At 36.2% G+C, this 24,201-nt stretch overlaps 2 protein-coding genes across 2 annotated transcripts in view; one reads left to right on the top strand and one right to left on the bottom strand.

The window, feature by feature from the left end:
- Nucleotides 1–204: 204 nt before the first annotated feature.
- Nucleotides 205–13,398, bottom strand: b4galnt3a (beta-1,4-N-acetyl-galactosaminyl transferase 3a). Its single transcript, XM_016271461.1, has 19 exons — nt 13,275–13,398; nt 11,687–11,780; nt 10,799–10,919; nt 10,627–10,717; nt 10,425–10,525; nt 7,691–7,758; nt 7,514–7,607; nt 7,365–7,431; nt 6,974–7,117; nt 6,772–6,878; nt 6,165–6,265; nt 5,964–6,025; nt 5,035–5,212; nt 2,987–3,204; nt 2,087–2,240; nt 1,919–1,991; nt 1,612–1,765; nt 1,018–1,144; nt 205–307 (listed from the first exon to the last, which is right to left on the bottom strand). The coding sequence occupies exons 1-19, from the start codon at nt 13,396–13,398 to the stop codon at nt 205–207; spliced, it is 2,181 nt and encodes a 726-aa protein (XP_016126947.1).
- An 8,288-nt stretch (nt 13,399–21,686) lies between these two features.
- Nucleotides 21,687–24,201, top strand: part of LOC107584743 (IQ motif and SEC7 domain-containing protein 3-like) — a 176,959-nt gene continuing 174,444 nt past the window's right edge. The window contains exon 1 of the mRNA XM_016271460.1: nt 21,687–21,763. Coding sequence (XP_016126946.1) covers nt 21,687–21,763 — 77 coding nt within the window. The remainder of the gene's footprint in view (nt 21,764–24,201) is intronic.

The raw sequence follows: 24,201 nt of genomic DNA, 5'->3' as shown, positions 1-24,201 counted from the left end.
TTCTGGGAAGTATGTTCATTTACTGTACATGTACTCAATACTTGGTTAAAAGAACCAAAGACTTAAACTACTTCAGTCTGTGTGCACTGAATTTATTTAATACACGAGTTTCACAATTTGAGTTGAATTACTGAAATAAATGAACTTTTCCTCGACATTCTAATTTATTGAGATGCACCTGTATATTAAGGAAAACATTTGCTTTTAGCCTTGATTCTTGTTTTCCCACATTCCACGTTTGGAATGAAAATGGTGGAAAAAATGTCTGAGGTGGAGTCGTTCCACCTCTAACCCATTTCCTAAGACTCTAAAGGAGAAAAATAAGAGATTAACAGAGACTTACTACAGATATACTTAAAGACTTTACACCTAAAGGTAATTATTATTATTATTAGCAGTAGTCGTAATAGTAACAAGCAATTCTATGACATGGTTATTCAAGTGATTTCAAAACTCCCTGTATAATATGGTCACATTTACACGACAATGATTGTACTAAAATTGGAAACGTTTTTCCTTTCTTTTCCTTTTTAGAATTTTTTGCGTACAGACGACAACGTTGTCGAAACAATACTCGTTCACACTGATCTGCAAAAACGCTGTATTATCATGCCAGGCCAATAGTTGGTGATGTCACTTGTAAAGAAACACTATGTGCCCGCACATATTCAAATTCACGTCTTCATAGTTTATACGGAGACAATAACAGAATCATTTTCAAAATCTTGCGCTTTGAGACCCATTTTCAAAAGTTTTCAGACCCATAAAATGCTGTTGTCGTGTAAATGAACGGCCGAAATGCAACCCCCCCCCCTCAATTTTAGTTAAAAACTGTGTTGTATAAACACCCCCAAAACAGCTTTTTCCAAAAGACTGTTTATTAGTCTTCAACTCATGTTCATAATGATACTTCTCAAAAAAGTCTTTTAATGAGCAATACATTACTGAGTGCACTGATGTAATGAACAAAACACTAGGAAATCTGTAATAATTCCAAAGATGATGGGCTTTCATTACCTGTCTAATAACTCCCAGTCTTCACCCCCCCATTTGTCTTTGAATTCTCTGGTGTTCATGCCACCAATACGATCCATGTCTGACTTGTAGATTCCCATCAGACCGTAACCAGCAACCTCCCAAAACCCTATGGCAGAAGTATTTGAACTCAAATAAAGCGTATATTAGCATTATTATCAGGACATATCTAAACATGTACCAGTGTCTGCAAGGCAGGAAAAGTTTGATGATAATAGATGGTAATGATAGTAGATGATAATAGTTTATCGTTCTGAAATTTCGCTGTTGTCATGACACACTGCCTCATGAAGGCAGTTATAGATTAAGTTGGCAAATGCATGCAAAAAAGAAGGTCAAACAAGATTAGTAATTCAAATTTCACAATGACATCATCACTGTCAGTAGACTTTGTAGACTAGGTTCTGGGTGTTTCTCTACTGGCACACATTTCTATGATAATGTGGTTTCTAGATCTATGAGTTTTTTAACCTGTTTCATCATTCATCATGGTGAAATTGTAAGTCTGATCACCTTGAAAAAACAATGAGATCTGATGAGCTTTAATAAACACTAAACAACATTGGAGACCAGTACCAGCTGGGGCTCTTGGGGAAGCACCACAATCCAGTCTCATCACAACCGGAGCATAGACCATCTTTCCCTCAACACAGTGTTTTCGTATACTGTTTATTATATTCACAGGATAGTAGAGGTGCAGGTCACACAGGAACAAAATACTGTGTTCATCCTGAGAAGGACGAACCGACATTAAAACATATACCATACCATATATTAATTAATTAATTCATTCATTCATTCATCCAAAACAGTAGCTTCAAAGGAGCAAGAAAAATGAATAAGAAACATGAAGAGCTTTTATTGTTAAAATGAGTTTACCTACTTCAACAAGATCTATTCCAGCTTGAAGGCCACCTGATCTTTGAAAATTACCATCCATCTTCTTAAACTTGTAACTGTATATTTGTGCATGTTGACGTCATTAGCCATATAATTGTGCACTGACGAACACACTCATATGTACAAAAAAGTTTAAAACAAAGTGTTTTACCTTGGTAATGCTGCCTTTTTGAGTCTTTTCTCAATATCTATGTCAGAGCTGTTGTAGTCTATAATTATTACATTAAAGTTTTTGTCCCCAGTTGCTCTGTACACTTTTTCCATTTCCCTGATAAACTGTATGATCCATCTGGCCTGATCTTTCACTGTTGGAAGATAAATGAAGACATTCTTAATTTTGTTTTAGGAACACATGGACAGGCTGACAGATATCTGATGATACAGATCAAAGCAAAAAACTGTCACATTCAATTTAGTAATGGTGCATTTACGAGTTTTTGACAAGGAAAAAAGTCCATATTGTTGTCAAACTTGTAATTACAAGGTAATTACACAGTAGTTATAAGGTAATTACAAGAGCTTTGGCATCATATAAAAACAACTAAAATGGCAACAGCTTTAACAATAAGGGTGCTTACAGAAAATGCCACAAATGGACTGGGATGGTGTGTTACAAAGGCGTAGAAATGCAAGATTTCAAAGTTACAGTCCATCATGCCACCAAAACTTTGATTGCATCACACCTCTGTTGACTAGTAAGAGTTTCAGAGAAATGTTTTTGGAAACAGAATTTCACACATTCCACTTCATTTCAACCGGAAAAGGCACTTTATTTACCCCTGCACATTGGTACCTTAAGGCAACATATTAATATCTTAATATGTGTAACCGCCCATTCAGTTACTTGGATCTCTGTCTATTTTGATATAGCCTAAATTTATTATAGCCATGTATTTGGTAATGTATTCATTTTTGTGTGGTTCTGAGTCTAAAGACATAAGTAGCTCGTAGTGAAATATCAGAGTTGTCATATTGTAATTATGGTAATTCCAACAAGACTTGAATGCGGCACAGTTAAAAGACAGATATTGATAAATCTGATTAGTTTCACCTGCCACAATAATCTGAACAGTAGCAGATGGGTTCCAGCTGAATGCTTTTGGACTGCAGAGAATTGTTGGCTTTCTTGAATCCTCAGCATAAACGTAACGTGAAACAAGAACTTTCTGACCCTGTGGGCTCACAAGTTCAAGTTCCACCAGATAACGGCTGCCCACATCATTGTCTTCTCGCCTTACAACATTCACCACACGCAACAGGGAGTATCCACTGTGAAGAAAAAGACACCAAATGCTATAATACCAAAAGTACATGTGCACACCACACCTTCTTCTGTATTGCCATCTTTTAATGGAGCAAAGCCTCATTCTGTACACATACTTTTGCCTAACAGATATTTGCCTCTGCTGTCACTTAAAGGGGTCATATGATGCGATTAAAATTTTTCCTTTCTCTTTGGAGTGTTACAAGCTCTTGGTGCATAAAAAAGATCTGTAAAGTTGCGAAGACTAAAGTCTCAAATCCAAAGAGATATTCTTTATAAAAGTTAAGAGTCAACCACGCCTACCTAAAACGGCTCATTCTAACACGCACCCACATATCTACATCACTATGTGGGAAGATTTGCATAACTCCGCCCAAATGTTCACGCAAAGAAAGAAGGCGTAACTTTTATTCTCACTGTAGTATTGTTGCCGCCGCCATGTCGTGAAGAGCTGTGTGTTTCGTTGTGAAAGCGAAACTACTTTGTTTGGTCCTCCAAAAGAGGACGATATCCGCTTCGTCATGCCTGGAGCTGATCCGTGCTGGTCGCTGAGGGAATACATCAACTTAGTGCTGTGGATCGCCGGATCGGCTTTCACCGTGGACGAAGCGGAGTCCAGTCCGGGGTCGTCACATGTGGTTGCCGCTCCTTCGTTGAATCCGCCGGCTGCGCCGTTCTCAAGCCCGCCGCCTCTGCTTACTCTAGCCCAGCCTCAGCTCACGCTAGACCGCCGTGTGTTTCGTTGTGAAAGCGAAACTACATTGTTTGGTCTTCCAAAAGAGGACATGACTACAAATCAGTGGTTAAATTGTATTTACAACACTGTTCCAGAACAGTTTAACCCAAATATCCAGATGTGTGCAGCACATTTTATGGAGGACTGTTTGCTGATCCTGGAAGAGTAGACTACAATGCTGGCAGTTCTGACTCACAGTCTGTAAGTACGTTTTCATTTAAAGGATTTGGCACTGATGATTCAAACGTGAGTTTTGGGCAGTGTAGAGTAGCACTTGTTGTTTGTCATTTCTCCGATCACAAATGCAGACAGGGTTTTATGTTTACGCGGCGCGATGCAACGCAACGTGTAAAAAGACAGTATAAGTCATTATAATCAGTAATTATGTCCCCACTGGATGCAACAAATGCCTCGTTTGTAATGGGTTTTAATGTTTTTGTCTCGTCGCTCCGGCCGGGACACATGGCATCAACAGTATGGTGAGGGGCGTAACATTTCCGTCACACACTTGAGGTATTTGGCCAATCACAACGCACTGGATAGCTGGCCAATCACAGCACACCTCGCTTTTTCAGACCAATGAGCTTTGTAAAATTTCAAAAAGGCGGGGCATAGAGGAGAAACAATAATGTACAGTATGTGGAAAATAATTTTTTTTACTTTAAACCACATAACCACATTTCATTACACCAAATACACAAAATAATGTTATTTTTTACCAGCATCATATGACCCCTTTAAGTTGTATAAAAGAACCAAACAAACATGATAAAAAAGTGACTCAACTTGCTCCACTTTAGGGGTAAGATGTGTCATGTCAAATTAAGGCATTGAGGTGATTTACATTTCAAATTTTGATATTCAAAAGCATTATTTCTAGAGAAATTCATAAACCAACCAGTAAAAGGTTAACAATTCTGAATATTTATCATTTTCTAAAAGAAAAGTTGCATTCTTGATAGAATATCGAAAGATTTCACCAACTTTTTGAGGCTGAAGTTTTTTCAATGCATAACTTCATCCCTATATATTTGTCTATTGATTGTCAAGCAATTTTAAATGAGAAGGGTTGAAAGAGGTAAGCACTGGACAAGATTACCGTGTCTCTTCTCTTGAATGCAGTGCTTTTAAAAAAGCTCTAACGATGGGCATGGCATGACTTTGGGACATCACAATGTTTCCAGCTGTTCTGCAGGAATTTGCCACAATGGCAGTTTGCTTTGAAGCAACACTGAGGGGTTTCACGTCATAGACGCGCTGCCAGAAAGGACCTTCACCTATTTTGGATTTTGTAAAATATGTTAGAGTGCTGAATTCATTGAGTATTATATTTGCACTATATTTAGTATATACATTGAGCCTACAAATGTAAAATTAAAGTGTTTTTGATGCATTCTAGGTTTTAGCAAATAATTTAGGGTAATGTAAATGAAATGGACTCGAACCATCTCAAATAATCACGTGTGGTTACAACGTGCTTTGTGCATACAAATGGTCCAAATTTATTTCTATTCTTTTTCACTGTTATGTAATTCTAAACATATTTGGCCAGTCTTAGATATTGTTCAAAGCTAATTTCATGTGACGGCACTGACATTAAATTTGTGGGCAGATTTTTTTTCCTACTGTCAGCATGTATAGTACAAACAAAAAATTTGTGTGAATAAATACTTGCTTATTTTGATTTTAAAAATGTTTCTGAGGTTATATCATAGGTTCTTCTGATTAGCATGAATTTCACCTTGATTTTATTAGTTGCTTTGTGAAAAGTAGTCATTAATTAAAATCCATCATTATTTATTCATATTCCTGTGAACAGTTTACAAAGCAGCATTACCTGCAATAGCCTAAAACAATGGTTAAATAGCCATTTGGCAATTAGCAGCCTTGTGGCCTAAGTGACATTAACCAAAAATAACATTTTAGTTTTGTTCACAATAAAACCGGGATTTTATTTTTCCTATCGCTTCAAGCTATGATTTTTGGAATCTTTATTTCTAAGATTAAGATTTAGAATAAGAGTTTTACCTGTATTTATCTTTTTTACATCAGGATCTTCAACCTCAGTCAGATAAGAAGCAAGTCCTTTACTAAAAAAAAAGTGAAGATGTGTACGATACATGCACAAGTAGCATTAGTTACAACAGGAAATACTGGTAAAACATGCTTATTAACTAATGTGAAGACGAAACAAGATGACTGATTAATAGAATACTGCATGCTTCATACTCTGCCTGAAATGATGGATCTTGTTTGTAGAAGCACATCTCATCATCGTTTGCATTAGTTTGCCTTGTGTAGTCATTTGGGTACACTGAAGAAAACTTAACCTACATGAACAAGAAACATGGTCAAAGATACTCATTAACTCTTTAAAGTTCAGTTATTTTACTTATTAAGATAAATAAGTGCTGTGAAGTGGTTTATTGATGATTCTCGGAAAATGTATGTGTTGTCTTTGTTTTATTTTGTGTTTCCCAGCCTCTTTAAATACTTACATTGGATTCAGACTGTAAATCGAATAAAATATGATTTATTTTGCCATGTAGCAATGTTTAACATCAGCATGCTAACATAAGCTGTAATGTTAGCGTGGTAATGCTAACACTCTCTTGGACCTTTCTGTAATGAGCACGCTAATGTTAGCGATTGTTTACAGTATATTTCACATTCTGGAGGCTGTGATTGTTCTCTAGAATCCTTCAAAATCAATTGTGCAGACATAGCTGTTATCAGGGCCAAACAATCAGCAGAAATCAGTGCTTGTAATCGAAACAGAAGTTATTTGTCAGAATCCCAGTGTAGACTTTGCAGAGATTAAAAATTATAAACTCACCAAATATACACCCTCATATCGTCCAATTTGTTCTCGGAGTATGTAACTTGGACTGTAATGGCATTCGGGAAAGAAATCTTTCAGGTTGGATTCATCAAGCATTTTGTCTGTTTAAATAGAGAGAACACGTTTGGCCTGTTTCAAAAAGAGATCAGGCAAGAGTATTCTTCAAATTGCCGTTTAAAATTTTGATAAGGCTGACATTTATAGATGTGATCCCGTGGGTCTTCTCTGATCATGTCTCCTGCAGAATGGGGTGGCATGGGAATCGGCTGAAGGAGCCTATCATAACTTGCTTTCGTTTGAGGTATGTGATCAATATCTCCCATTTGTAGAGAAGATTCATCTGACAAAAGAAGCGAATCTACATGTTGTCAACAAGTCCTGTAAAAGTCATAAAAGTCAATATTGATACGCAGGCAAGAACTTGTCTTTGTTAAGCCTGAATCTCCTTTCTGTTGCAACTATACATAACACCTTACAGATGTTATGCCTTACAGATGCCTTCATAACAACACATCAACAACATTTGGCAAAACTTTGACCATTCCTCTAACTGGGTTCATAATTTTGTCATTTTAGGACAACCATACCTTCATATAATGACAGAAGCTCAGAGGTTATCACAGAAAAAGTGCCATTGTCACGGTTTAAACTCCACTGCAGGAAATAAAATGTACAATTTTAGGTTCATTGTTCAAGCTAAATTGTCTAACACATACACATATACTGTAGTACATACAGCTATTTCCAGATGATCCATTCCTCTGTTCTGTTTTAAAAGGATTTCAAAAAAATATTTCATGTCTTTCACTAACCTAAGAAAGAAAGAGACCCTATATTAAAGCATGATACAGTTTTTTTCGAGTATGCTTTTGAAAAAATAAAATTATAAAAAAATAAAATAAATTTTTCATACAAAACAGGTTTGGATATCTGGGATGCAAATTTCCAGTACTCGCCTGGAGCAGTCCATTCATTTCCTGTCTGATTCAGAACAGAAACATGCCACAATCATAATCAAAGAGATTAAATTTTTCCTTTAACAAAATATCAAAGAGTATTTGGACATTTAAGACACATTTAATGCCTATATGTGACCCTGGACCACAAAACCAGTCATAAGGGTCAATTATTTTAATTTAGATTTATATCGTCTGAAAGCTGAATAAATAAGCTTTCAATTGATGTGTGGTTTGTTAGGATAGGACAATATTTGGCCGAGATACAACTATTTGAAAATCTGGAATCTGAAAAAAAAAAATCTAAATATTGAGAAAATCGCCTTTAAAGTTATCCAAATGAAGTTCTTAGCAATGCATATTACTAACCAAAAATTAAGTTTTGATATATTTACAGTAGGACATATACAAAATATCTTCATGGAACATTATTTTCCCTTAATATCCTGATGATTTTTGGCATAAAAAAAAATCTATAATTTTGACCCCTACAATGTATTTTTGGGTATTGCTACAAATATACCCCAGCGACTTAAGACTGGTTTTGTGCTCCAGGGTCACATATATGATTGTATATACTGTACTTAAATTTTAGACTAAGTGGGATCAGTGAACAATTGATGCAGGAGCTTTTTTTCCTATGTATTAATTGCATATTTAATATTAAAAGCATATTTAAATATGCAGTATCGTTAATAAAAATTTTACTTGGATTCAAATACAGAATAATAGAGTTTTTATAAGATGATATTAAAGGGTTCGCCTAAACATGAAAATTCAATAACACTTTTATTAACTACACTTTTTTAAAACACTTTTATCACTATTAACTAGTTGCTTATTAGCATGCCTATTATTATAATATTGGCTATTTATTAGTACTTATAAAGCACATATTCTGCATGACCATATTCTACATCCCTAATCCTGCCCAATACCTAAACTTAACAACTACCTTACTAACTATTAATAAGCAGCAAATTAGGAGTTTATTTCAAAGTTGTAGTTAATGGTTTGTTAATAGGGACAGGGATGGGCAGTATTTCAGATACATGTATTTAAAATACATATTTGAAATACAAAATTCTATTTTGTATTTTAAAGCCTTCGGCAAAAATCAAATGTAATTTGTATTTAAATACATTTAAGATTAGTATTTTTGTATTTTCAAAATACATTAAATACTTTGTGCCAGTCAACCTCTTTATCAGGGTGCTGATTTAGTGCAGACACACCCCCTCCCCCAACCCCAAAATTCCTCACGTGAGCTGCAGATGTACAACTCCATTCAGTATTGGGTGAATTTTTTTTTTTGGAATAAGATAAGGTGAGGATGTCATGGTCAATTGTACATGTTGATTAAAGTTAAAATCATTCAGATTTGCCGTCAGTTAACATGAAAGAATAAAAGAGCACTGACAAGGGGAAAATTAGCGTTAGCCAATCAGTTTTAATAGTTAATCGATTGTTGTTTTTTATCAACTAGCTTGTCAGGCTAGGTGTCCAGTGGTTGATAAATAAATATTTGATTTCTGAATATTGTACCCTAATTGAAGTAGCTGTTTAAAAAGGATCATGATTTTGCATGCCATTGCATGAATGACTGCCTGACACATAATACATTATTATATTTATGACTAACAATCAAATGATTAAGTAGTTAGAAACTAGTTGCTATGAATACCTGTATATCACTTGTCTTCTTATGAATGAGTTGTTTGTCATTGAGTCAGTGTTGCTGATGCAAAGTAGGCCCTTTGTTACCAAACACCAAGTAACTAAATTAGGATACAATTATGAGTCATTCGCAAACTGTTAAACATTAAACTGTTGGTTACTTTAAAACTAATCTTCATCTGGGAGATCACAGTGATATGTGAATATTTGATCTGTTAACTGGTTGCATATGTCAGATTTATTGCATGACTCGGGCAGAGAAAAGCTGTTGCTATCAAACATTGTTCACTTGTTCACAAACATCAGTGTATTGGTGAAGAGATAGATCAAATAGGCTAATTGATGGAAGGTTTGTGAAGAAATTTCATGCTCCTTTGTAAAAGTACTTTTTAGTATTTTTAAAATACAAAAATACAGTAGTTTATTTTGATACTTGGTGTAGCTGCTGTATTTTGTAGTTTATTTTGATACACTTAAAATTAAGGTATTTGGTATTTTATTTTAAAATACATTTTGATGTATCTTTGCCCAACCCTGAATATGGAGAATTGGACCTTTAAATGAAGCGTGACCAAAAATTCTGTCATCAACCCTCAGGTCGTTCCAAACCTTTTTGACTTTCTTTCTTTTTTGGTCATAAAAAAAGCTAATTTTGAGAAATGTTTTAGTGTTTTTTGGTCATCAATGGACATCAAAACTGTTTGGTTATCAAAACTCAGAAGAAAGAACAAAGCAAAGGTATTCAAAAATCCCAATTAATGTGGATTCGAAAACATTTTCTCTACATTTTGACCTTTTGTCTACACTGAGACAGTGGAAAAAAAAAGTAAACTGCATGTGGGTTTGGAATGACATCAGGGTGAGTAAATAAATACAGAATATTTTTATTATTATTATTAATTGACATAAATTGCATCATTTAAACTTGTATTCGTGTGTGATATGTTCACTTCCATTATAAACTCATCTACTTGAATCTCTAACAAACACATCCACATTCAGACCAGACATTACCTCACCAACATAGACGAGGCGTTGAAGGTTTTCTGGACTTTCGTTTAAACTGAGCCAGAACTCTGAGTTATCATCAGAGGAAACAGCAAAAATGTATTCATCTAAAGGCAGAACAATATCAGTGCATTTGTTAACCACCTCTACAAATGTTTAATTGAATTCAATATATAATGAAACAGATTTATTTTCATGCTGGACCCACCAGTTACTTCAGGATGGAGGTAGCCAAAGATTCTCAGACCGTAATTGCTCCATTGAGGGGACACAGCAAGCCTGCTTACTGTAGTACGCACCTTAAAATAAACCCATGATATTATATTATACACGAGACTATCATTTATAATAGTATACAACTAAATATGTATAGAACTAACATTGGGAAATAGCGGATAGAGCAGGTTATTCCTAAGTTGATCAAGAGATCCACCGCAGCAGTCTTCAAAAACGTGCATGTTCACTCGTCCCTGAGGAGGAAATAAAAATGCTCTAGGTTGCCTTAAAGCCATGATAGAATAAAATGGTTGCAACTGGGATGTATTTGCATAAATGGAAAACAGCTATTGCTTTTACATTTGAAAAGTCCAGACTTTAAGTCTAACAGTTTTAGGCTTCACAAACTCTTGCCTATAGTTAAGTGGTTCTCTATATAAGGTAAGACATTTTCTCCAGGATATTTGCTATAATGTAATTATGACAAAGATGCTTGTTTTCTTTTCTTTTAGATTTTTTTCTTTTGATTTAACAGAAATTGGGAGGGTTGATATATTAATGAAATGAACAACAATTCTTTCTGTGATTCCTTACATTTCATGATTCATTATGTTTAAAAATAAAATATATTCAAATAAAATAAATAACAAATTGTCGTATTTCAGCATTTCAGTTCAGTTATATTATTTTAATATATTATTAATAGAATATTAATTTTAGTCTTCATTTTTTCCCCTTTAAATTTCTTTAAAGAAGTCTTTACATTTCTTCTTTAAATCTTCTTTAAATGTATTTTTCTTGAAGAAAGGTAATGTCTTTTGTGGATCAAAACTTGAAAGAATATTACAAAAAAATATTAAGAATTCTCTCTTTTTCTCTCACAATGCACTTAATAAAAGAAATCCTTATATGTTTTGATTGGCTGTTGGTCATCAGCAATATTTTTCTTAGGACAGTCACAGGAAGAAAAAAAGCATTAAAATCAGGGGAATGAGAGAAATTGTCTTGTTTCTTGTAAAAATGTTCATACATGAATGACAAGTCAAGTCAACAATCTTACCTGGATCTCCTGTGCATCAGCAGGTTCATCGTCTAGAGGTGATTCTGTCTTTTTGATATCTTTGTTGATGTTTGTTTTTGCAGGCCCTTGAGGAAGAAAAAATATACAAAGTCAAAATTTGCAAATGCATCTGCATTTGAATGGCTTACATACTGGAATCACACATTCAGTGGTGGCATTGTACTATATCGTATGATGCATTATCATCCTGTACAAAGCCATCTTTACAGTATATTTGTTTTATAAATTCAGAAGTAAACAATCACTATTCTTAACAGGAGCATCTTCCCCATTTTTCCATACATACTGCTATAAACCACTACAAGTTGAAAGTCAAATGTCCTATGGGTGGCGCCAAAACGCGAATACAGAAGTACAGAAGAAAATACCTCTCAAAATAATTTAATTAATTATAAGTAACTATTTATTAATCAATTATTTATTATTAAATTATTATTCTTATTCTTACCAAAACTCTAACTTTAATACTATCTGAATGTTAATTTTACAAATTTATATATATAAGTGCTACAGAAAAGTGTGCATTCTACAAGAGCAACAGAAAAACCTTCAGCAAAACATCTGAATTGGGATAACTGACACAAACAAGCAAGCAAACAAACAAACAAACCCTAACTAAAAAAAAATCCTAATAACTCATAACCTTCCCCTGTAATCTTGATTTGTTTCAATGAGAGTAAAGGTTATAGCACTTTTAGTGTCACAGTGGATATTTTACACAGGGTCTCTGAAAACTGAGCAAAGACAACTAAAATATAGTTAAATGAAGGGTGGAGTTGCAGAAAATGGCAAAGCTTATGAAACATTACACCTTATAGTCTCATTCAGTTAATAAATGTATACTGTAGATCTGACATTTTATGAATGGCTAATTTTAACAAATCAATCCTATTCCTCAGTTTTGTGCTTGCAAACTGTTTCTAAATTATCTGGCATCTTTAACTGGATCTTGGGACTTGATCTCCATTACATAAGAAAATGACTGAATATCAGAGAATATCAGACAATAAAAGTTTGAAGAAAGACTAAAAAAGCATAAAACATCAGCCAAAAATTAAAGAAAACAAACAAACCCTAACTAAAAAAAAATCCTAATAACTCATAACCTTCCCCTGTAATCTTGATTTGTTTCAATGAGAGTAAAGGTTATAGCACTTTTAGTGTCACAGTGGATATTTTACACAGGGTCTCTGAAAACTGAGCAAAGACAACTAAAATATAGTTAAATGAAGGGTGGAGTTGCAGAAAATGGCAAAGCTTATGAAACATTACACCTTATAGTCTCATTCAGTTAATAAATGTATACTGTAGATCTGACATTTTATGAATGGCTAATTTTAACAAATCAATCCTATTCCTCAGTTTTGTGCTTGCAAACTGTTTCTAAATTATCTGGCATCTTTAACTGGATCTTGGGACTTGATCTCCATTACATAAGAAAATGACTGAATATCAGAGAATATCAGACAATAAAAGTTTGAAGAAAGACTAAAAAAGCATAAAACATCAGCCAAAAATTAAAGAACCTAATCCAGCCATAATACATAAAGGTAACTTACCAGCAGGCAAAATGTTTTTTTGTGCTCCCAAAGATATGAAAACATAAATCATAATACATATAACGAGTAGAAAAAATAAATACAACATCACCTTGCGGTGGTGAAAAGTTCTCACAGTAAACATTCTGCTAGACTATGAGCCCGGTATGATGTCTAGGATGTATTAAGCTACGATTTAGACATCATTGTCTCACACAAAAACCGGCTGAACAAGATAGGAGTAGGTTTGTGTGGCGAGGGTTAGTTAAATGTCCTTTTGGCACTAGTCCAGAATCTCTCTCTCTACATTTTGCACTAGATCTAAATCTGACTGGGTAGATCTTACACTCATAAGAAAAATGGTTCTAAACAGTACCAGAAAAGGGTTCTTCAGCTTGTAAAAATAGCAGAACCCTTTTTGGTGCTAAATAGAACCCTTTTTATAGGGTTCCATAAAGAACCATGCTTTGAACGTGCTATATAGGACCTTAAAGGTGCTATAAATAACCTTTTTAATTATAGTTTATTTTCATTAATATTAGTATATTTATATCATTAATATTAGTTTTATTAATATTATCTGAATAAAGTATTTATTACTATTGCTTTTTTACCCCTCTATCTGCCTATTTTGTGTTTATTTTATTATTAAAGTTTTCTTTGAACGTTCGCCGGTTCCTGCCTCCTTCTTCCCGATCTTCAAACCGAAACCTGGGAGGAAGGAGGGACGAGTCGGTGGTGCTGGAACGACGAGGTGGGACGGAGAGCTCGCTGCCGCGCTCCTGGGTCGAGGAGGGGTGGCTGCCATCTGAGAGGGAGCGGAGGAATCGGCCCCGTTCGCCAGGAGGCCGGAGCCTGCTGCCGTCCGCCTCGCTGCCGGATGCCCTCAACAGGAGGAGCCATCGCCGTGCGCCAGGAGTTGTGGAGTTGTGGGCCGTCCACCAAAGATGTCCAGTACTATCGCATGGCACCGCGAGTGAGAGCCTCTCAGCTGGTTGAGGACCAAGCGGCAGTGTGTCTGGGAACCGGACCGATAATTTTTTTTCCTCTCTCCCCTCTCTCGTATCTGTCTCTCCTCATCCTTCCGTCTCCTTTTCTCTTGCCTCGTCTGTCTGTCTTTACCTCCAGGTACGCCGCGGCCACCGTGATCGGCTCCCCCAGAGGGGGGGAGCAGAACGCAGTCTCGGGAGTACCCCCCGGCCTGCGAGGGGCGATGGGGGTATGTGACGAGTGGGGGCGGGGCCGAGAGCCATGGGAATGGAGCGAGGCCGGTGGAGTAATTGATAATGAGCGACACCTGCACCACTCACCGGTCTCAAGTCCCACAGAGGAGCTCCGGAAGGATAAAAGGAGGAGCTATGACAGTGAAAGACGAGAGAGGACCAGGCCTGGATTTTATTTAGTGTTTTGGTTCTGTTTATGCTGTTCTGTTTGTTTTGTAAAGTATGGAGTGTCCTAGGTCCTCTGCTATTTTAAATATACATGTTACCCCTTGGTAATATTATTAGAAAATACGGGATTCATTTCCATTGTTATGCTGATGATACTGAACTATATATTTAAAAAAAAACAGATGAAACTTCTAAATTATCTAAGCTAACCGAGTGTGCTAAAAATGTATTAGCCTATTAAATTCGGATAAGACAGATATTACTTATTGGACCAAAAAACAATACACAGAATCTCATAGATTACAATTTGCATCTAGACAGATGTACTGTTACTTCCTCTACAGTCAAAACATTGCCAAGTTATGGAACATGCTACCTGTTTCTGATGCAGAAAAGCTAGTTCATGCATGCATGACCTCTAGACTAGACTATTGTAATGTACTGCTAGGTGGTTGTCCTGCATCTTCAATAAACAAGCTACAGGTAGTCCAAAATGCAGCTGCTAGAATCCTTACTATAGGTCAAGAAAATATGATCATATTACCCCAATTTTACATTCTCTGCACTGGCTAGCTATTAAGTTCTGTATCAGTTCCAAAATATTACTACTTTCTTTTAAGGCCCCAAAGAGTGGATTCTTGACAGGTCATCTGCCTTTGCATTCTTTGAACCTGGACGATAGGAGATTTGGAAGTCAAATTGAGTAAAGAAAAGTGCCCAATGGGCCTGGTGAGGATTGAGACGTTTAGCTTCAACCAAGAAACTCAACTCCTCAAGGGCGAGCTTGATGGCAAGTAGTTCTTGATTCCCGATGTCATAGTTTCTATCCGCTAGGCTTAACTTTCGGGAGAAGGCGGCGCATGGATGGAATCTTGGGGCCGTCCCCTGAGAAGACCAGGACAGAGACTTAGGCTTACTATGGCGTTGGGAGGTTAGTGGGCTGGTGATGGATGATTTGTAGCACTTTCTTTTGTAGAGAAGTAATTTTTGATTGTGATTGCTCTTAGTCGATTGTAGATGTCTTAAATTCTCATGTTGGTTATAAGTGGCAGATGCTGAACGAGCAGCATAGCACACTGCACGTGAGCGTTGACGATCTATGGTAGGTCGCTTTATTTTGTAAAACGATTAACAGTATAACTTTGTACACACTAAGCTGACACCCTTTTATATAAGAGTGTTAAAAGAGTCATCTCTTCTCTAGGAAGTAATATGGTGATAATTGTAGCCCTTTAATGTTGTGTGATCAGCTAAAATTATGATATTTATTAGGTATTATTAAAATGTTTATTGTGAGGCTAGGATACCTAGCATTTTAATACTGTTGTCTATAATACATTTATAGAAAGTGGTTTCTATTTGAAATTGTAATGTTTGTTTTTCTTTTTATATTTGTGTAATTAAATTAGTTGTCCAGATTGAGAATGTGGGACTGCATAACATGGGTTAACAAATTGTGATTTGTTGTTTAATGTTGTTTTCTCTTTTTAGAGTTGTTTTGGTCCAGCTCAATTGATCACTGTTTTCCCTCCTTGAAATTGTATTTTTTGTTTTTGTGAATTGTATATTTTGTTTCCTTTTACTTTTGTTGTTGGCCCATGACTATTGTTTGTTCTGTTTATTTTACATGCCAACTAGGCCATTACTGGCAGCTTTACTTATTGTAGCTATATAGGGGGGAAGTATATTCACCATCACATGTGTGCTGTGGTTTTGTATTTCATGCTTTGAGGTGCTATGTATGAAAATTGAACTTTGTTTTTTGTGGGGTTTATTGTATTAATCCATTTTTTTGGTGCATTTCATTTTTATTTTCTTTGAGAGTGATATATTATCCTCTGCAGTTATTTGTGTTTCCATCTTGCATGAGTAAATTGAGCCAGTTTTGAAGCTAAACTATTTGATTACTTGGTTAATAAAATTTAAACTGTTTATAGTAATTTTGCCTTAAGGAAATTAATTTATTTGAATAGCCATGTGGGAAAACCCTTTACATGGCCTGGGATATCCCTCCCAAATAAAATTGGAGTGGCGTAGTCAAGAATAGTGAATAAGAGTACTTACTCTCTGTCTCACCTAGGGATATGCCGGTATCAAATTTTCATGTCGCAATTAATTGCTAATGCTTTTATCACGGTATACGGAATTATCACGATGTTGAAATTTAGTAAAAAAAAAAAAAGTGCTGTCATAATACAGTTTAACAGGTTTAATAACTTTTTTCTTATAACAAAAATAACTGAACATTTAAATGCAATAAAGCAATACAGAAAAATTTATAAAGTTAAAAGTTTTACACAGATTAAAGTGCAAAAGAACTATAAAGACCAATAGGTATCACTTTACAATAAGACCTCATTAGTTAACCTTAGTTAATGCATTAACATTCACAATGAGCAATAGCTACATTTGCTGCAGAAGTTATTAATCTTTGATTAAAAAATACAAGTCTTAGTTCATGTTGACTCATTAAATAACACAGTTGCAACTTTCAATTTTAACAACCTGTTATTAAATATTGGAATACCTAAGATTAATGAATGTTCAGAAGAATTTTTCATTGGCAGTTTGTTAACTAATGAATTAACTAATGTTAACTAATGAAGCCCTAATGTAAAGTGTGACCGAACAAACATTTTTAGATTTTCAAAAAAAACCTCATTCTGAATGATTTATAAGCCTTTTAAATTACGGGGACACTCAAAATGTCCTCATAAATCACCTTCTCATTGTAATACTTATGTCATACCCATGTCATTATACAAATTTGTGTCCTCATAAACCACATAAACATGCGCACGCACACACACACACACACACACATAGGTTTGTTTTTGTGAAAAGTGGGGGCATACCATAGGTGTAATGGTTTTTATACTGTACAAACTGTAGGTGCTATTGCCCTACACCAACCCTACCCCTAAACCTACCCCTTACAGGAAACTTTCTGCATTTTTAGATTTTCAATACACTCCATTCTGTGTGATTTATAAGCGTTTTGAAAAGTGGGGACATGGGGTAATGTCCTGAAAAGTCACCTTCTCCTTGTAATACCTATGTCATACCTTTGTCATTATACAAATTTATGTCCTCATTTGTCACAAAAACGCGCACACACACATATACACACACAAAATATTATTATACATACACACAAATGAGCTGGTGTGGCTGCTACAATATTGCAAAATTGAGCCAGAAGACTCAAATAAGGGGTTGAAATCAGATTGATTAATCTCTGATAAAGCATTCCTGTTCATAATTGTTGAACTTTGATGTTATGTGTAAATCACGCTACAATCCATCCCGCTCCCTTAAGGTCGCACAACTCTGGACTCTTGGTAGTTCCTAGGACAGCAAAGTCCACTAAAGGAGGTAGAGCTTTTTCACATTTGGCTCCCAAACTCTGGAATAGCCTTCCTGATAATGTTCGGGTTTAAGACACACTCTCTCTGTTTAAATCTAGATTAAAGACATATCTCTTTAGCCAAGCATTCACATAATGTATCTCATAACCTTGTACTTCAGTTACATCTGATCAAATGCACATTAACATTCTTTTGCTTGGGTTGAACATATAATTTTTTGCTTAGTTGGAACAGCAGCTACGCTAACTTTTTCTCTATTTCCTTCTATGTTTCTGTAACTAGGAATTACACAAGCTTCAGTCTGGATCCAGCCCTTACAAAGACCTCAGATGACCAAACACCTGAGAAGAGATGATGCCAACCCCTCAGAAGACCTCAGATGATGCCACCCCTCAAACAACATACAAAACGACCAAATGTTGCTATAGGTTTGATCACAACATGTACTCATTGCTGTTAAAAGTGTTCACCGTCTGTTTGATTACATCATTAACTAACTGCTTGATTTTTTCTGATATAAATGCACATCAACTTGAGATAGTCACTGATAAGCTATTACTAAATATAATGTAGAAACTTTAATTTTCTGTAAAGCTGCTTTGCAACGATTTGGGTCATGAAAAGCGCTATACAAATAAACTTGAATTGGATTGAATTTCTTTGTTTTCAGGTTTGACTGTAGTAAAATTAATACAAAAACTGACATTTCAAACCAACATTTCAAACACATAAAAATCTAAACCTTTACAAAATGTTGTCTTTGAGAATGTCCAAATATAAATCCAAATCCACAACTTAAAAAAAGTATTATGTCTAAAAACAACTAGAGAATTTATAAGTCTTTTATATAGAGCTCTATAGGAATCTAATGGCTAAACCAGGCAAGTTTTTTGCTTTTTTTACTCCCACCTGATGGAACTAATCTGCCTGAAAAAAAAAGGATTTTAAAGGCACTGTCTTTTGAAATATTGCCATAATTGAAAAGTAATAGAAAAAATTATACTATTTTCAATGGGGAAAATTGATCATAATTATTGCAGAAATATTAAAAAGTACCATGAAATATTATTGTTAAACTAGTTGATTGCACTAGTTCATCATCTACGGTGTGACTGAAAGTGTTTGTAAATGCCCGTGTGAATGACCAGTTGGTGCTATGTAAGAACAAGAATTATGCATGCTTTACTGTAATAGGTTTTATAAAGTCATTCATAGTAAAGATACTGTTAAAGAAGCCATCGCTGCAGCGCCCTTCTCTAACATCATACTTTTTTGCAGAGGTACTACATACACGGTTTACAATTTTGCACTGCAGTATAGCCCATGTCTTGCACAGATTGATGTATTCTGTGTAGTACAGATTCCCAGTCCTCATCAGAAATGACCATACCCAGATCTTCTTCCCACAAAACTTTTATATGACGATATGAATGAAATGGGGTCAGAATTTTACAGTAAAGTGTTGATATAATGGCTTTCCATCTTAAGGGTTCCTCCAATATATGACCAAAAGGAGAGCAAGGAGGCAAAACAGGGAACTGTGGGAACATTTTACATACAAAATCACAAATCTGGAGGCAGTGAAAAAATTATTCTTAGGAATGATAAACCGCTTGCATATCTGCTGAAATGAGCAGAAAGTCCCTTCACAATATAGTTTGTTAGAACATCTGATGCCTTTGTCCTGCCAAGATATGAGAGACTTATCCATTATTGAGGGATTAAAGATATGATATATAGGGGATTTAGGGGACATAGTCTGCCATCCAAAATGACGTCTCATCTGTTTCCCAATTTTAAGTCTAGATCTTACAAGTAGGTTTTTAGTAAATAGTAAAAGGAAGAGGGGCATAAACCAGAGCTGCTAGGGAAGAAGGAAAGCATGAGACAGACTCAATGATTACCCATAACAAAGCATCAGCCCCAGGACCTTCATAGAGCCAGTGCAATATGGGACGAATATTTGAGGCCCAGTAGTAACACTGGGCAGAGTCATACCACCCACAGGCAGAGGACATTGTAAAAGAATTTTACTCAATCTGGCAGATTTACCACTACATATAAATGAGGAGATAGCACTGTCTAGTCTACGAAAAAATTAGTTGGGAATCAACAATGGGATGCATTGAAACAGATAGGTAAACTTAGGTAGTACATTCATTTTAACTGAGCTGATAACTTATAATGGGAGTGTGGCCCAATGCTTTAAATCCTGTTCAACTTGCTCCAGTAAATGAAGAAAGTTTTCAGTGAAAAGTTTAGAAAAGTTATTGGTCACTCGTATACCAAGGTATGTACAGTAAATGCATAGGAAACTTTAAATGGGAAGGAACCCAAAGAAGACTTCTGGGCAGCATCATTGATAGGGAATGTTTAACTTTTCTGTAAATTCAATTTATAGCCAGAAAGCCATCCAAACATATAAAAATTTTTGAGAGCATGGGGCAAGGATTCAGATGGGTTAGAGACATATAAAATCAAATCATCTGCGTACAAGGAAACTTTATGTTCTCGACCTCCACAAAGGACAAAGACCTCACTGGTTAGCAGGTGAACATTCAGCCTCCAAATTGGGCAATGTATGTATCTACACTCAAACCTCAGGCCTAAAGTAAGAGGAGAATGATCTGAAATAACAATTGCATTCATGTATAGTGCTGGACCAGAGGCAAGAGCGGGTTATTAAGTAAAAAGCAATCGATGTGGGAAAAAGACTGATGAGCATCGGAGAAAAAAAATAACTATGTACAGATGGATTCAGATACCGCCAAATGTCTGTTACGGCATAATCATTTAGAAAGGAATGTATTTTTTTCGCTTACTTCGAGAGGGATGTTCCTCTCTGATAAACTCTGTCAAGGTGGGGATTTAGACAGAGGTTGAAGTCCCCGCCAATAATTAGAAAGCTAGAATGTAGATTTGGTAAAGCAGAGAAAAACTTAATGGAAAAAATTGTTGTCATTAAAATTAGGTGCATATTTAGGCCTATTAGCCAATACCACAGGGGTATTAAACAATAACCCAGACACTATGATATATTCCATTATGGTCAGCCAGCACATCTGTGATTGTGAGACCCATTTTCTATATAATTTAGTGTGATCAGAGACATTGAGATGGGTCTTCTGCAAAAAGACAACTTTAGCATGTACAGTCATGGCCAAAAGTTTTGGCAGTGACATAAATTTTGTGTTTTGCAAAGTACGTTGCTTCAGTATTTGTAGATTATTTTTCCACATGTTTCTATGGTATACTGGAAAACAATGATAAGCATATCATAAGTTTTAAAGGCTTTTATTGGCCAAAAAACATAATGAGTCAATATTGACAGTGTTGACTCTTGTTCTTCATAACCTCTGCAATTCGCTCTGGCATGCTGGATATTAGCTTCTGGGCCAAATCCTGACTGATGGCGATCCATTCTTGCCTTATTAGTTCTCGGAGTTGATCACGATTTGTTGGCTTCTGCTTGTCCACTCGCCTTTTGAGGACTGACCACAGGTTCTGCCAGAAAGACTCAGGAGGTGAAGATAAACCTCAAAAGCATTTAATTTACAAAACCAATACAAAGAACATAAATATTTTGGCGTAGGCCCCATCCGTAGCTTGAATCTGAAGTTGCAGATTCCAGCTATTCCTGCTGAAGACGAAGGCAGGGCGGAGCCTACCCCCGCATGGGCGGGATCAACCTGGTGGTGGTGGGGAGGATGAAGGGAAACGACAGCGGCAGTATCTGCAAACACAAGGAAGGGTGAGTAGAGGGCTTTTATATTCCTCGTGTTGAGTGTCGATTGGCTAGATCTGATTGTAATATGTGATGTAGCATTAAGTCTTCCTAGTAGAACTTGCGCTGACGCTGAAGCTGACTCCTCAGGAGGAGACGGTCCTGGCACTTGCTGGACACTCTGGGATGTCCTGAAGACTTCTTCACTGCAGTCAATCCTCTCTCCTTGAAGTTCTTGATGACCCGGTAAATGATTCTTTCAGGTGCAATATTCTTTGTAGCAATTTCCTTGCATGTGAGGCCATTTTGTTGCAAAGCGATGATGGCTGCACATGTTTCTTTGGAGGTAACCCTTGCTAACAAGAACAGAATGATTGGAAGCGCTTCTTCCCTCCATCAGTCTGCTCTTACAGTCTATGATAGTGATTTTACCTGACTAGAACTCATTCACACCTTCAGTCTGAAGCTTGGCCACAGTATTTTCAAGGATTGTCACTCGCGGCCGTTGCACGGCTCTCAGCCATTTTTCATGCAAGCCAAGAGATTGCTGTATTGTAGCAACAGCCGAAGCTAACTCTCCCTTAACAACATTAAAGCAACACCATGTAACTTTTGCTCACGATTCCTCCATGTGGTTGATAAGCGCAATTGTCTGTTACCAGTGTCGTAAATACTGTCGCTGTATAAGCTTGCCCGTGGGCAGTGCAAAACACATTAATTTATTGAACTAAGCTGACGGAACCGGTGAATGGAGAAACCTCGTTTGGAAACTATGTCCACTGACCAGGTAAGTAGCCTGTGTTACACTATGTTCTACAAATATCATTACATCTCTGGGACGTCCTGAAGACTTCTTCACTGCAGTTGATCCTCTCTCCTTGAAGTTCTTGATGACCCGGTAAATGATTCTTTCAGGTGCAATATTCTTTGTAGCAATTTCCTTGCATGTGAGGCCATTTTGTTGCAAAGCGATGATGGCTGCACATGTTTCTTTGGAGGTAACCCTTGCTAACAAGAACAGAATGATTGGAAGCGCTTCTTCCCTCCATCAGTCTGCTCTTACAGTCTATGATAGTGATTTTACCTGACTAGAACTCATTCACACTTTCACATGTGCTGTTGATATGATTAGTTAATTAATGTTAGCTGGCCATTTTGTGTCAGGATCAAAAAACAGTGACATTTGTTTTTGCTTGTTTTTGTGAAAAGTTCATTTTTTTTGGCCAATGAAGCTTTTAGCAATTATTTAAAATGCATCTGATCACTCTACACCAGGGGTGTCAAACTAAATTCCTGGAGGGCCGGCGCCCTGAAGAGTTTAGATTCAACTCTAATTAAACACACCTGATCCAAATAATCAAGTCCTTCAGGCTTATTTGAAAACTACATGGTATGTGTGTTGGAGCAGGATTGGAACAAAATTGTTTGGAATTGAGTTTGACACCCATGCTCTACACAATAATCTAGAAACAATGTGAATGAACACCACAACAGCTTAAGCAGCAAACTTTGCAAAACACTAAATTTATGTCACTGCCAAAACTTTTGGCCGCGACTGTATACTATCCAGATGAGAAATCCCATTGTTAAGTTTAGAAGGATGACCAAGACCTTTCACATTCTAAGTTATAAATATACAGGTGGAAAAAATATACTGAAGATATAAGTAGAGATATTAAACATGAGGAAAGACAACAAATTGTACAATGTATGATAACATATGGCCACATTGTAAAAAATAAATAAATAAATAAAATAAAGAAACTGAAAATCATCCAACCTGTAACCCCCACCCACATCAACACCTCCCTTAACCAGGTGTATACAAAACCCCATAAAATAAAAATACAGAGAAGATGAACTTGAACAAGCGCATGAACAGGTGAACAGATACAAGAAAAATACATAGACCAAATCATGGTATAGATAACCATCATGTTAACTATTAATATGGAAACAGAGTGCGAAGTATTTGCAATAAGTGAGAAAATTATGAAAAATCTCCCACTAATGAAATTGAGTTAACCAAATCCATAGAGATATGGAGATAAAGTACCTTGCATGATTGCGTGACCAACAATGTCCGACTGTAGCTACAAAGCAGAAGGCAACTATGGAATTCTGAACATTATGAGCAGTTTGCAGCTACTCTGGTGAGTTCGCCGCTCCGTTTGAGTCTGATGCCTGGGTGTTTCTTACATATTCCATCGCCTTCCGAGGATCCGTGAAAATCTCCGCCTGGCAGAATGATCTGAAATCTGGCAGGGTGACGAAAGCCAAAACGAGCACCTTGAACAATCCGTAGATCACACCTCACCAAACGCCGCTCCTTTCTTGGCCTCACTAGTTGTGAGATCAGGAAAGACAAAGACAGATTTTCCTTTATAGGTTACCGTCCACTCTGGCGAGCCCACTGTAAAATCTGTTCACAGATGTGGTAGAAATGGACCCTAATAATGAACGCC

This window comes from Sinocyclocheilus grahami, unplaced genomic scaffold (genome assembly GCF_001515645.1).
Source record: "Sinocyclocheilus grahami isolate Dianchi unplaced genomic scaffold, SAMN03320097.WGS_v1.1 scaffold62.1, whole genome shotgun sequence".
Lineage (NCBI taxonomy): Eukaryota > Metazoa > Chordata > Actinopteri > Cypriniformes > Cyprinidae > Sinocyclocheilus > Sinocyclocheilus grahami.
The sequence above is the reverse complement of the archived record's forward strand: the minus strand, read 5'-3'. Positions and strand labels throughout refer to the sequence as shown.